The sequence below is a fragment of the Lissotriton helveticus genome, chromosome 8 (assembly GCF_964261635.1).
Source record: "Lissotriton helveticus chromosome 8, aLisHel1.1, whole genome shotgun sequence".
NCBI classification, from domain to species: Eukaryota; Metazoa; Chordata; class Amphibia; order Caudata; family Salamandridae; genus Lissotriton; species Lissotriton helveticus.
In genome coordinates, this window is record NC_136069.1 from 1,173,971,505 (window position 1) to 1,173,985,066 (window position 13,562).

General features: G+C 45.0%; 1 protein-coding gene across 1 annotated transcript in view; it reads left to right on the forward strand.

Annotated features, from left to right (window-relative positions):
- Window positions 1–13,562, forward strand: part of TXLNG (taxilin gamma) — a 256,979-nt gene that overhangs the window by 54,649 nt on the left and 188,768 nt on the right. Inside the window, exon 3 of the mRNA XM_078658098.1 lies at window positions 13,060–13,151. Within this exon, the coding sequence (XP_078514224.1) occupies window positions 13,060–13,151 (92 nt within the window). The remainder of the gene's footprint in view (window positions 1–13,059; window positions 13,152–13,562) is intronic.

The window sequence follows — 13,562 nt, forward strand, 5'->3', positions numbered from 1 at the left end:
AATGCCCCATTATGAGGGGGGTCGTGTTAAACCCAGGCCACAAGTGACTTGAGGGCCAAGGCAAAAAGCATTGAGGACAGTAGACCGCTCTGCCTTGTACCATTTCGGAGGGCAAACACCCGGGATATTGAGTTAATAAGAGCTTGATCCAACCAATAAATCTGTGCCTGAAACAGAGATGTGTCAGTTCCACATATAAATCGCACTATTCCACACTATCAAACACCAGTTTTACGTCCAGGGACAGCAGTGCCTCTGGCTCTGTGAAAGAGGTTTCGGTCAGATGCATGATCTCATATAATCTTCTCAGATTAGTCCTGTCCTTCTATGCAGCATAATTCCCAATAGATCTGTATGAATCATATATACAATCACTGTTCGCAAACGAAGCGACCGAGCCTTGGCCAATACTTTTGTCTTCATAGCTAAGCAGCGATGTGGGTCTATACGACTTGCAGTCCCTCAGTGGTTTGCCATCTTTATGGATTACTACTATAATAGCAGTTTTGTTGTCCTCCGGCAGAGTACCATTTTGCTTAGCACCCTGAAACATTTAAACCGCTCCATTGGTAGGCAATTTGGCCCCACTGCCTTCCCTGACTGCAGGGTTCACACCTCTGTGCTCAGTTACTCTACTATCAAGTCTCCTTTTAATGTTCTCCGGTCTTCCTTTGTGAACTGGGGGAGAGTCGGGTCCCTCAGAAAGTCCTTATAGTCTTCACCTGACATCTCAGATGAAGAAGTATTTAAAGCCTCCTAATATGTTGCGAACGCCTCTGCGATCGCCCTGCCCGTAGTGTGCAGCTACACTTCCCCATCAAATATTTCTGGGACCCATTCATGTCCGCTGTCTCGTCTTTCTAACCACGCTAGTAATCTACTAGCCTTGTCTCCCACATTGTATAAGTGATGTTGGGTGGTCAGTGCCTGAGCCTGAGCACTATTTTCCTTCAGGGTTCTCAGCTAGTGCTGTCGCAACTTCAACTGATGTTCCAGTGAGGCTAGTGCATGGCCTCGGATCATCTTTTTACGCACCACCCATATCACCTCAGTTGAACTCCATGATCTCCGTTTTAAAAAAAAAAATAACTCTGCCCGCTCTCATGCTTGTTTTAAATTTCTTAACCTTTAAGAACCGTGGGCCATTTTTAGGGGTAGAACATGATCCCTCACTGGACCATTGAGCAACACTTCAACTGGTGAGTTGGCTGACGCTCCTCACGCCACATAAATGGCTGCTCTGAAATCTCCCAAATGGTTGTCTGTATTATCAAATCTATGTGAGCCAGGCTCCCATGTGCTGCTGACAAATGTGTAAATTGCCTGGTCTCCGAATGCTGCTGCCGCCAGTTGTCGGCCAGTCCTATAGCCAGCACAAAGTCTTGCAGCGGGCCCAGGCTCCTCCAGGAAGCTACCCCTTCCCCAACATCCATTTGTAGGTTTTATCACAACATTCATGTCTCCTCCCAGAACCAAGTCTCCAACTGGCAGTTCTAGGAGTAGGGGGCCTAACCGTGCTAACAAATGCGCAGTTAGCTTAGGAGGTATATAATCTGAGCAGAGGTTAAGCCTGGCCCTCCCACTTTCCATTCACTGCACACCTCAACAGCACACCCTGAACCTATGACCGCGCTACCTCAAAGTCACACCTTGGGCGCTACACAATTTTTAATCTCTGAACATGTATGATTCTATTTTGCTTTATTGTTCTATACTTGTGTTCTCTCCATTCTCTGTAAAGCGCTCCGATACCCTCGGGTCTGGCCAGCGCTATAGAAAACTTCAAAAATAAATAAAAATAAAAAAAATCTTTCTAGAGAATCAGTTAATTTCTTTGCGGGGATAAAGGGCAGTGCTTTGTTGAAAAAGACCACAACCCCCTTGGAACCAGCAGTTTGTCCCGCATGCACCACCAGTGTGTATCTAGATTTTTCTATCGCTTTACAATGCTTCCCTTTAAGGTGTGTTTCCTGCAGTAAAATAACATCAGGGGCTTACCTCTTTATGAACTGTAAAACCACTGTTCGCTATATCTTACCAATGAGGCCATTGACATTGCATGACCAGATTTTGAAGGACTGCCGCTGCACCCCAGTTATTTAACTATTGAGTGGGTTATTTTTATAATCGTGTCTCCCCAGACCGTGGGTTGTGATACCTCCGTCCCCTGGTCTTCCTCAAAATGCAACCTGTTACCGGCCCCTCTGTAATTGAGCACTTTAATTCCAAACATCTGCAATCCTATAACAACTAAACATTCCCTAATTGTTAAACAAATCCCCCCCCCTACAACCCTGCTAGATATTTTCTCAACTCCCCACAATCCCAACCTGCAGAGCGCCTATCGCCCAAACAACACCGATTAACAATATAGTGGGTACTCTAGCTCTGCCGTCAATGACCCATGATGATATGCATTATTATCCTTATATCCTATCTCTCTATTATATATAATCCTGAGTTGTATTTAATTCAGCTGTTGACCTTAATGCCACACAGATATCTACATGTTATTACACCCCATAGTTTCCACGCACCAGCAATCTTCTAACTTGTAGGTCTCGGACTTTAGTTCAGCAGAAACCGTACAACTCCCAGTTCTGTGAACTGGGAGTACATACATAAGACTTTAGTCCCTTAAGTTCCCATCATAATGTCTCTGACACAACTTTCGGGGTTTCCTTTGAGGATCTTCAGGGGGTCCTGTCCCTTGTTGCCCCTGCGATCTCTCCTTGCCCAGTTTCCTCCACCTCGATCAGCAACACACAAAGTCTCCAGCCGTTGCCAGGCCTCTTCGGTGGGGGGGGTCCAAAATGCTATTTCTTTCCCTCTGCTTACACTGACGCTTTGCAGGGAAGAGCATCATATATTTGAGACAATTCTCTTTCAGTTGTCTTTTCACAGCTTCGAAGCTACGTGCTAAGTCTCTGGACCTGCCAAGTAAAATCAAGATGGAAACGAACCAATATGTTTTCGTAATGTAGATCTCCTATCGCCCTCGCTGCTTGGAGAATTGCGTCCCCGTCACAGTAATTAAAGATCCTTGCAATTATCGTGCGTAGAGGGGCACCTGGCTTGGGTGGGGTTACTGGTGCCCAATGTGCTCTCTCAACCGAGAAATTTTCAACAGGTGATTGGGGGAGTAATGTATTCAGTAGAAAGTCTTCTAGGAAAAAGTCCACACTAGGGCCCTCAGCCCCTGTGTTACCCCACCACTCTTATGTTGTCCCTTCTTGACCCTCTAGTTGTGCCAGACAAGGTGCCACGGCCTGTTGACACACCTGTGTCTCCAAGCGTTTTGTGGTGGACTAGAGCTGGTCTTTATGAACTTACGCTTTTGTTACCTTTTCGCTGAGTTTTTGGAGGTCTGTTCTTAAAAGATTGGCTTCAGTTGTCACTGTGTCGATGTTGGACTCCAACGTGCTCTTCAAGTCCCTTAATGATGCCATTATTGCCCCAAAGGCGGGTTCTTCTACTGCTGGCGGCTTCACTACACTCCCTTCCGCTGCCATCTGTGTCCTTTGGACTACATATTTGTCCATTTTGGTCGATTGGTGCATCCCCGTTCCTTTGAGCTTCACCATTTCATTAGATTGGGCGTTTACCTCTGTCCATGTGCAGCGGTCACCCACGCGAGCCTAGAGTGCACCAACAAGCTGTTGTAGTTTATATTCGGCTGGGTACAATCCAGCTGAGATCATTGTTCCACCACTGTGTCCCATCCCAAAGCTGCCTCTGTTCTGCTGATCTGCATTTATTTTTCCGTGTCCCAGGTGGTCAACCACCCTTCTGTCACGCGGGGCCTAACTTTTCTCAGGGTCTTCGGGGCCGATCCTTGCAGCGACCCAACCTTGGCCTCTCCTCGATGCCGGCGAGCATGGAAAGGCGCAGAGTGTGGTCCCGTTTTCGGAGCCTCTTCTGCTCCGCTCACTCCGCAGTTTTTCATTTTTTGGGGGGAGAGGGCCCGCAGTGTCCTCACCGTAGTCTCCACCGGCACCTCCTTGCTTCTTCCAGCATTCACCGTAGGCCACGGACTCCTCCCTGTCGGCAACTCTCGCCCTCCTCGACCTTGGGACTGTCACATAAGCCGCCTCTGTACTCAGTCACCACTGCCACAGCTTCTCTTTCGCAAGGATCTCGGTGAAGCAGGGTGTTGACTGCTTACGACCCACATTCCGTCAGATACCTCCCCTGCTCGGACTACCGTTCAACCACGTGGGAAACTAGGCCGCTTGCCCCGATCTTCACCAACTCCACTCTGGGGGAGGGGAGACCAACAGATTGTCTCCGCTGGACATCCGGGTGGACCGTTGTAATTTTAATGTTCCTAGGAACCACAGGATTGCGGATTCTGTGCGTATGTTGAGGCTTATTCCAGCGTACGGCGCAGCGCTCAGCTAGTGTACGGCTATCTCGGCGGATGCCAAGCCACGCCCTTTTGTGAGAAATGTATTCCTGTAAACTATTTCCCGACTTCCCTTGTTCTTGATGACGGTGTGCCTCTCTCTTACTGGTAACTGCAGGTTAACTGAATAGATCCCTTGCTGTATTCGAAGTCATTTGACTAAACCCAGTTCTACCTCATACAAATAACTAGCAAATCTCCTAAAATTCTAGGGTGCCATCCATTAATCTCCCCTTGACCCCTGTGATTATGTTGATGTATCAATGGAATCTATTTTATAAATGTAAGTGGTATGCAGTGTAGGTAGATATATAGTTACACTTGTGCCATATTTGATGCACCTCGTCAAAGCGGATTTTCTTTCGATGTACTGAACTAGTCTACAGTTTCAGATGACAGAAAACATCTAAATATGCTGTTTTTATGTAGAAGAATTACTTTACACTCTGCTATAGAATAGCTAAAAAAGCCGATGTGAATAATTTCTGTACCCCATGCTTATTTTATTTATTTTAAAAGATTATATAGAGCAAACATGACCTGTGGGGGTATCAAAGCGCTTTACAAATTGTCCAAAGGAAGAAACCTGTAGTGCAAACAACAACATATTTGAGACCAGTTTGGAAGTGGTAAATCCCCAGTAAAAGGAGGGACCACCTCCAGGACTAATCTGATAAATCAAAACACGATCGTAGCAGGCGAGTAATATGTTTGTAGTCAACCTGTCATTTCCGGCCCGGAGAGTAGAGTTCCTTGGTTCTAGGGCAGAAATGTGTTCATCAATAGTACTTTAACTTTCTTTTTGAATGATGCAGTTGAGCGATTCAGTCTGATTTCACGAAGCAAGTAGTTCAAAATTCTCGGGGTGATATCCGAGAAGGCTTGGTTGTAAATTTTCTTTTTATTGAATTTCTGTGGTTTCAACTGTAATGTGCTGGTAATTCTAGAGGATCTGTAGCCGCCAGATATCTCCAGTTTTTGGACAAGGTATCTTGGGGTGTTGAAGTGTAGGGTTTTATGGGTAATGCAGGCAGTTTTGTAACTGGATCCTTGCTTCATATAGTAGTCAGTTTAGAGATTTCACATCGAGAGTGATGAGATTGTTTCTTTTAAATCCTGTGATGAGCCTTACAGCAGAGTTAAGAGAGGCTCTTAGAGGAGACATCTTAGATCTGGGTAGGCCGCCGAGGGTTGCACTTCCATAGTCCAACCTAGAAATCACTAGGGCTTGCTTTGCAAACTTTTAAGTCATTTTGGGGGAGGAAGGGTTTTATTTTTTTTAAGATGTTCATTTGGAAGTTCCCTCCTTTGGTGGCAGCACTGATGTGCTCCTGCGTGTTCAAGTATTTGTCTGGAGTTATTCCCAGTGATGTTGCAACATCTATAATCTGTGTTAAATCGTAAAGAACTCTTAGTTGCTTCATCCATTCTTCGATATCTGGTGACTGTTTTGGTGGGGCGATTAAGAGTAATTCAGTTTTGAGAGCGTTTAGTTTGACGTGGTTGCATGCAAGCCACTGCTGGGTTTTTGTAGAGTTAATTTAAGGGACCTGTGTGGAGGAGGAGACTTTAAGGTACAATTGGGTGTCATTGGCTATATGTAATATTGGATGTTGGATCATTTCAGTTAAGGGCTCCATGAACAGGTTAAAGAGAGTGCGTGACACCGTGGACCCCTGTGGTAACCCTAGTCTGAACAGTTGGACTTAGACAAGGACTGATAAACCTTGGATCCTTGAGTTCTATTGTGGAGAAACTAGGCAGATCAGTTTAGGACGAACTCCGATAACCCCATCCTATGTTCCAGTAAATGTACTAATTTGTCCTGCTTAAATGTATCGAAAGCTGGCGATAGGTCGAGGCCGATTAGAAGGCAGGATTCATTCCGATCCAACATTTTTGATGCACGAGGATAGCACGGCGATTGTGACTGTTTCACTGAGAGCTTGTTAATGTGTATACACACGGAACCCCCTAAAGAACATAAGAAAATGTCCCCACCTTAATTAAACAAGGTAAATTGCTCCAGAATATTGAAAAGTTCACCCACAGAACAGCTTAACTGATTTATTTATTTATTTGTCATTATTAAATATTTTATCATTTTCTTTAAAAAGAGTCAGACAGAACACAGATAAATTCATTCATGAGAGCACACAATATATCACATTGCATTATAATCATATAAACTTTGCACAAATATTCATGAAACACAAAACAAATCCAGCCCATAATTAACAATATTCAAAAATAGACAACACACTATATATCCAGCAAACAAAAAGCAAATACATTAAATAAATCCAAAACACGTTCAATTACAGAAAGTGGAGAACATCAGACATTACAAAGAACAAGAATATACAATTCACAAATATACCATACAAAAACACAAGCAGAAGGAAAGCGCTGACGCGCGTTTCGGAAAGTACCAAAAGGCATTATAAAAATTCCTTTTTCAGGGCGCACATTTAATGCTTTAATCAATATTCGTGACTCAGGGGTGGTCATCAAACAATATAGGTGTAAAATACAGTGTGTATGGCGGGGCTGAGAGACTGTCTTACAACTCTAGGGGTACATGCTACTTCCTTAACCTAAAGTCTTGACGGTGCAGGATAGGCATCCTAAAAGACTGTCATTCCTCGAAATAAGTAAAGGGTATACACCGTTACACTCCAAGGCGGCTTCCAAGAGCCAGTGCAGGGAAGTCAGGAGAGTAGGCGTGAAGGCCCCCTCGTCACTCCCGTCGGCAGGATATATGGTCCATTTTCTTTGGAAGGAACGTTTGAATGAGGTCCCGACTGTGATTGTCCCTCCGTACACATATTTTGCGGACTTTCTCGCTTATATCCAGGGCCCTTAAAACAAAAAGACGTACTGCCAATATGATGGCCTAGGACTACAGGAAGTGTATGTTTAGGCAAATAGTATTTCTACTTCGGTTTTACCTGGGCCTTCACGCCTACTCTCGTGACTTCCGTGCACTGGCTCTTGGAAGCTGCCTTGAGTTGCCCATCTGACCCAGGGAGATGTGGCGAAAATGAACACATTGAAAAACATCCGTGACCAGGATAGACAAGAGGATAGTACAAATGGTGGCTTGCTTTGAGGATGTGTAATCAAGGATTTAAGGCACCAGAAACCAGAGTTGAAACCCTAAAAAAGATGAACTACAGCCTTTTCAGAAGGAGGCACATGAAAATGTCACTTTTGAAAGAGCTATGTTGGAGTCATGGCACATATGCAGTTAGTCTGAGGTCGAAAAAGAGCTAACCGGATTAGGCTGATGAGGTTACTGCCCTTGAAAGAAGGGGAAAGATGTGCCAGACATGCCTGCCTTTATTCATCAGAGGTACTTGAACTTGCAGTGGGTCTGAGCTAGTGATGCATAAAGACACTAAACTTCCTACAAGAAGTATGAGGTAAGAGTCAGCGAAGGAGCTGTTGTGTCAGAACTTTTCTACTTTCTTATGTCATCCTGCACAGCTACATAGTTAGGAGAGTGAGAGTGTTACTGTTTTCATACAGGTACAGGCAGCTTGGGACCATTTTTAGGTTGAGCCTAGCGGCAGTGCGCACTCGCTGCATGCTGTATTGGGGTATGCACTAGCAGCCCTGCCCACACTCTGCCCATATTTGTCATTGGCTTTGTGTCATTGTCCTTCTTGAAAGGTGGCTTCTTATTCGTAAATGGGCTGGTTAGTTCTGCCTTGTCCATTTATTACCGCCCATAACGACTGGACCTTTGACTTGGCTCATTACACGGCCCGCTTTATCTAGGGGGTAAGCACTATTTCTTTTATTGGCACTGATGGGGACACTGGCAGCTGCTTTTTGGTAGTTGCATGATGAGCGCGGCGCCCGCTTTAGGGACACCACGATCATTTTAATATTATTTAACTTTCATGTGGAGCGTGGCGTCCACTTTTGGGACACCGCGCTCAGTTTAATTTGTTTACTTTCATAGTGAGCATGGTGCCCGCTTCAGGGACACTCCGCTCTGTTTTTTTAAACTTTACAACTGCGCGCGGCACCGCTTCAAGGACACCGCGAAAAGAAATTGAGGGCGTTGTCCTTGAATCAGCGCAGCGCTCAGTTTTAAACTTAAACAACCATTTGCAATGCAACAGGTCTCGCATTTACAAGCGTTTTAGCTATTGGCATTGTAAATTACCATGCCTTTTATTTGTTTTAAAAAACAAAACAAAAATAGGCATTGTCATTTGCAATACCAATAGCTCAAACTCTAGTAAAATCGAGACCTATTGCATTGCAAATGCTTGTTTAACCTATATGGGGAAGCCAGAGTGGCCGTAGCGCAGGCAATGACGATATCTGACTGTACTGCTGAGAATGGTGTTGAGGTGTATCGTAATTGGCTCCTCTAATGTAGTGAGCACAAACTATGGTTCACCAATTTCATAGGCTTATGTTATTTTGCTGTGTTGCAATAAGCTTCCTGTTGTCTATTACGGAGATTGATGGGATCTTGCTTTATTTCTTAACTGAACTGCACAGGGGAGAAGTGGCTGCTTTTTACTTAGACAATAAGTAATTTCGAATTCGTGTGTTGCTCAATAAACCAAAATGGGTAAACCTATGATTCATCCTCAGGTCCTGGACCCACCATGACCTTGTTGAACGTCATGACTTCCCAGATAGGTTTTGAGTTGGTAGCACCGGATTTGTTTTTCTTTTCTTCCTACCACTTTGGAAAAATCTTGTACGTTCTTGTGAGAAGTTGGCCTGATATATGATGCTCACTAGTTCTAGTGATCACCTTGTATCAGTCCACACAACCCTTATGGTGATTGGTTGTAAGTCAACCTTATAGACCAGCTATCCTAATGGTAGCATGGACAAAGCAGTCTTAGGCTAAACTCTTTTGGCATGTGAAGCCAGCTGTTTTACCACAATATAACCCCTTGAATACCAGATGAAAGGACACCACACAGGTTATGAAGATAAACAGTATATTTATTAATAACAACACCTCTGAACTCTTTGAGGTCAGAGGGCTAAGCACATGACAATCTCTTAAGAAAAATACGACAAGTTGCACAAAATTACAATGGTGCCCTAGGGGCACGACAAACCATATACTAAGTAAGTGGAATGTGAAAGTCGATAGAAGAAATGGAGCTGTCCAGAGGCTGCAGGATCGATGGGACCACGCTACACTAACTCTAGGTAAGTAATAGGAGGCCCACGGAACGCGTGTGCAGTGTGAACTCACACGCGAGATGCGTAACAACGTCTATGGACAGTACAGTTCAAGTAGAAGGTGAGTACGGACAATCCGGACTAGTTAGGACTAAAACGATGTGGAACTGGACACTAGGAAAGTTAAACTACCCTTGAGCACCGAAATACTCTCGTTACCTCACCCACGGGCTGCGGGTGCATAGGTGCCAAAGTGTGTCGGGTTCTCGCGTTGAAGTCAATGGAGCCTGAAAGAAAAGATGCTGCAGGCGACCAGGAGGAAGATGTCCGGTGCGATCCAAGGGTGGATCGGTGAAGAAGAGGACCTGAAAGCAGAGGGGAGAGTGTTCAAAGTCACTAGCCAGTGACCGGTGTGGAACCAGGAAGGAACCAGATGCTGTCGTCGCGATCAGGTGAAGAGTGGAGGCTTGACTCTGCAGCCACGTGGATCAGGAGGTGTCTTCGACGACCAGGATGGAGGCACAAGCTGTCCCACGCAGGCTCTCGCTGTCGGCGGTGTCGGATCCGGAATTGGAGTCAACAGGCCTTGGCAAAGGCAACCCACGCGGTGAGTGGAAAAGGCGTCTGGTGCGGACTAGGAGAGTCCGGGGTGCCCCTCTTTTGGAAGGGAGCAAGGGCCAGTCTGGAGCAACCAGACCAGCAGCAAAGATTCAAAGGTTCGTCGTCTAGGAGGCCACTAGCCAGCCGGCAAGTGACCAGACAACGCTTCGAGCAGCAAACAAGCAGAAGGGCCCCACGCAGATCTCGTGGATGCTGGAGGGCTGATCTTCGGTGCAGGGGCTGCTCGGGGCTGGGGCTTCTCAATCCCCAAAGCACTTAGTCGAGTTTACCTCGGGAGTCGTGCTGGAAGCGAAGTGCAGGTTCGTTCAAGATGGCCGGTCCCACGTGTCTCGTCGCACCCACGGGTCTCTTGTTTGCTGCAGATGTGAGTTGAGGTCGGAGAGGTCTGGGAATCCGGGTCTCGTCGGGCTCTGAAGTCTGGATCCTCGAGGGAAGACGACAAAGTGAAGCCGCTGGACGCTTGATGGTGCCTGCAGTTGCAGGGTGGACACTCCTTGCCCACAAGGGAGATTCTTCAGTCTTCTGTGGAGCAGAACGTCGAAGTCCAGAGTTTCTTCTTGTAGAATTGTTCAGGATAATCTAATTTGGAATGGGACCAGCCCCTACCTTTATCCTACTAAAGGGGGCTGCACTACTGACTAGGTCCCTCCCCTGGGTGGGTCCAGGAAGGGGGTTGGTTAAACCCCCTATCCTTTGTCCGGTTTCCCGCCAGAGCTGGGGCTGGAGTGCCCCAGCAACTGGTTTGAACCGGTGTATGCAGGGGCACCTTGTGTGCCCCAGGCATGTCTCATTCCTTTCAGGCCTGTCCTACCCAATACACAAAATCCTGTCTGGGGTGGTGCTAGCACCTCCCAAGGCAGGAAACCCTTTGTCCAAACCTCCCTCGCTGGAAGGACTCCCAGCAGCAGCAGGAGGACAGACTTGTGTCTGTGGTGGCAGCATCCATTTGGTGATGCCAAGGCTCGAGTTAACTTTAACCGGGGTTCTCAGTTACATACATGTCGTGCCCCTCTAGAAGGGTGGAATGCTACCCCCGTCGCCAGAATTGGCGAGGGGGTAGTATTCCAATTCGTATGACACCTTACTCGACATGTTTTGATAATGTTATACCAGAGTTAGCATTTAACCGCGAGGTTGATAATGCACTTAAGAGTATATGGTATAGCGTTATCATGGAAACAGCTAAAGGACTTTGTTCCGAAAGCTGTAGACAGGCTCAGCTCATGCTAGAGCACCATCTCACATAATTCCAAGCACTCTGCCTTCAGGATTGATAAGACCTGCCATAGGAGTGACTGATAGGAGGATATGTGTCCATTTTTAGGGTTAGATATAGGTATACTATATCTACAGCAAAGGGTGATTACACCACCTTGCCCCAGCTGTCATGCAACCAGTTGTGTCCGTTTTAGATGGCCAGCCAGGGGTGGCATAATACATGCTGCAGCCCCTGGTAGGCCCTGGGTACAGCTATGCCCTGGATACCTATGGTATACTGTACAGGGACTGATAAGGTGGCCCAGTACCAATTGGTAAATGCACCTAAAGTACATGGTTGTCAATTTAGAGAGAGAACAGCTAGGCTGTGGGTCTGATTAGCAGGCCCACAGCCAGGGAAAGTCGTAAACCAGTGAAGCAAAAATCTGGGATGACCATAGGATTGCAGACCCCACTCTCCTACAGTTCTCATGACAAAAAAAAGAGGCCGGGAGGTGTTACTTGTGGGGGTCAAGATTGTATGTAGATTGCACCTGGAGGAAAAACTGCCCTTAATTGACGTACCAAGGAGAATTGGAAGGCTAATACATTTGATGTCTAATAAGAAGAACCTGAACCAATAAAAAGCTTTTTTAGTTAGGTTGTGAAAGACAGTAGTGTCACAGAAATGACTGACAAGGAAATAGCCAGAGAACTGGGTAAGGCTAATATTTAAAGAATCAAAAAATGAAAGTCACGGATACTTTTAAAGAAAGCAAGTGCTAATTTGTGTGTGAGGTGGAGGGAGTGAAAAAAATATCTTAAGACAGACGCAAACATTTTTAAAAGAAAGAGCCAGAAGTAAAGAGGTAGAAAAGACAACGGACTGGAATTTTATGTAATCATTTTTGTAACTCCCTGCTTCCCAAAAACGCCCACCCACATAATACCTGCAATTTTATGTCGCAAATTGCTTCCAGAGCCCAAAACAGAAAAGGTAATTGAAGCAGAGAACCACCATATAGATGCTATCTGAATACTATCTAGAGAGACAGCTTGAATTTTGGGCTTTCTGTAGGCTAATTGAAATTTGTCTTTGAATAAACCTGCAAATCACAAACCCAATATTGGGCTCTGGATCTTGAGTTTATAACCCTTACCTTGCAGGTGATTAAAGCTCGGGGGCTCTCCAATCTATTGGCTCTCTGGGCTCATGCAGTGGGACATTAGTAGCTTCTACCTAGTAAAAGGTTAAATAAGAGCATTCCATTCCAACTGTTCTAACATTTCTGTTATAAGATTTTACATATTAGTCAAAAGGTTGCCTTTGAAGAAGGCCGCAGTTGATTGGGAAGAGAAAGGTTAAAAAAATCTAATTGGCAAATTTATACTATGTGTAGTTCTTCAGTAGTAGTCATTCCTTGTCTTCGTTGCATGGGGTGGTTCAAACCTTAACTTGCTATGCAGCATACAAGAGATTGTGCAGGAACATGTTGGAGCCAAATCTAGGATTCCAGTTCTTAATTGTTCTTTGTACTTTGATTTCAGATTGTTCAAAATACTGCCTACATAATATTGTGTTACGTTTCAATATTTATTGATTGTCAGTGTAAATTGGCACAACATAAACCACTCCTCCAGTTCTTAAAATATTGTTTTAAATCCCTTAGGGAAAGAAGTCCTATTACTAATGCAGGCCTTGAACACACTGTGCAGTCCAGAGGAGAAGTTGGCAGCTCTCTGTAAAAAGTATGCTGACCTGGTAAGTATTAATGTGTAATTAATTACAAATTTGGAGGCCATATATTTCACCAGAATTGTCTAGGCAGGTGTATATCCAAGGAGACTTACAAATCATTAATTAGATTTTATTATACCTGCCCTGTTTTCATTATTACTGTTTTAGTATAAATAAATTAAATTCTGTGTAGAAGAATTTTAAAAACCAATGCAAACATTGATTTCAACATCACTTAATATAAAATTCTAGCAGTCAAGTAACAGGTATGTGTAAACTAAAAGTTGCAAAGTGGCCAGCCATATTGCTTATGAAGAGGTTGTAGTAAAGCAAAACAATTAATAGATCTCTGCTTACGGTAAAAGATATTTCCAAACCCTGACAATACCCTTGAGTTACAAGGGACTAAAAGATGCTCACAACAGTGAAACTTGG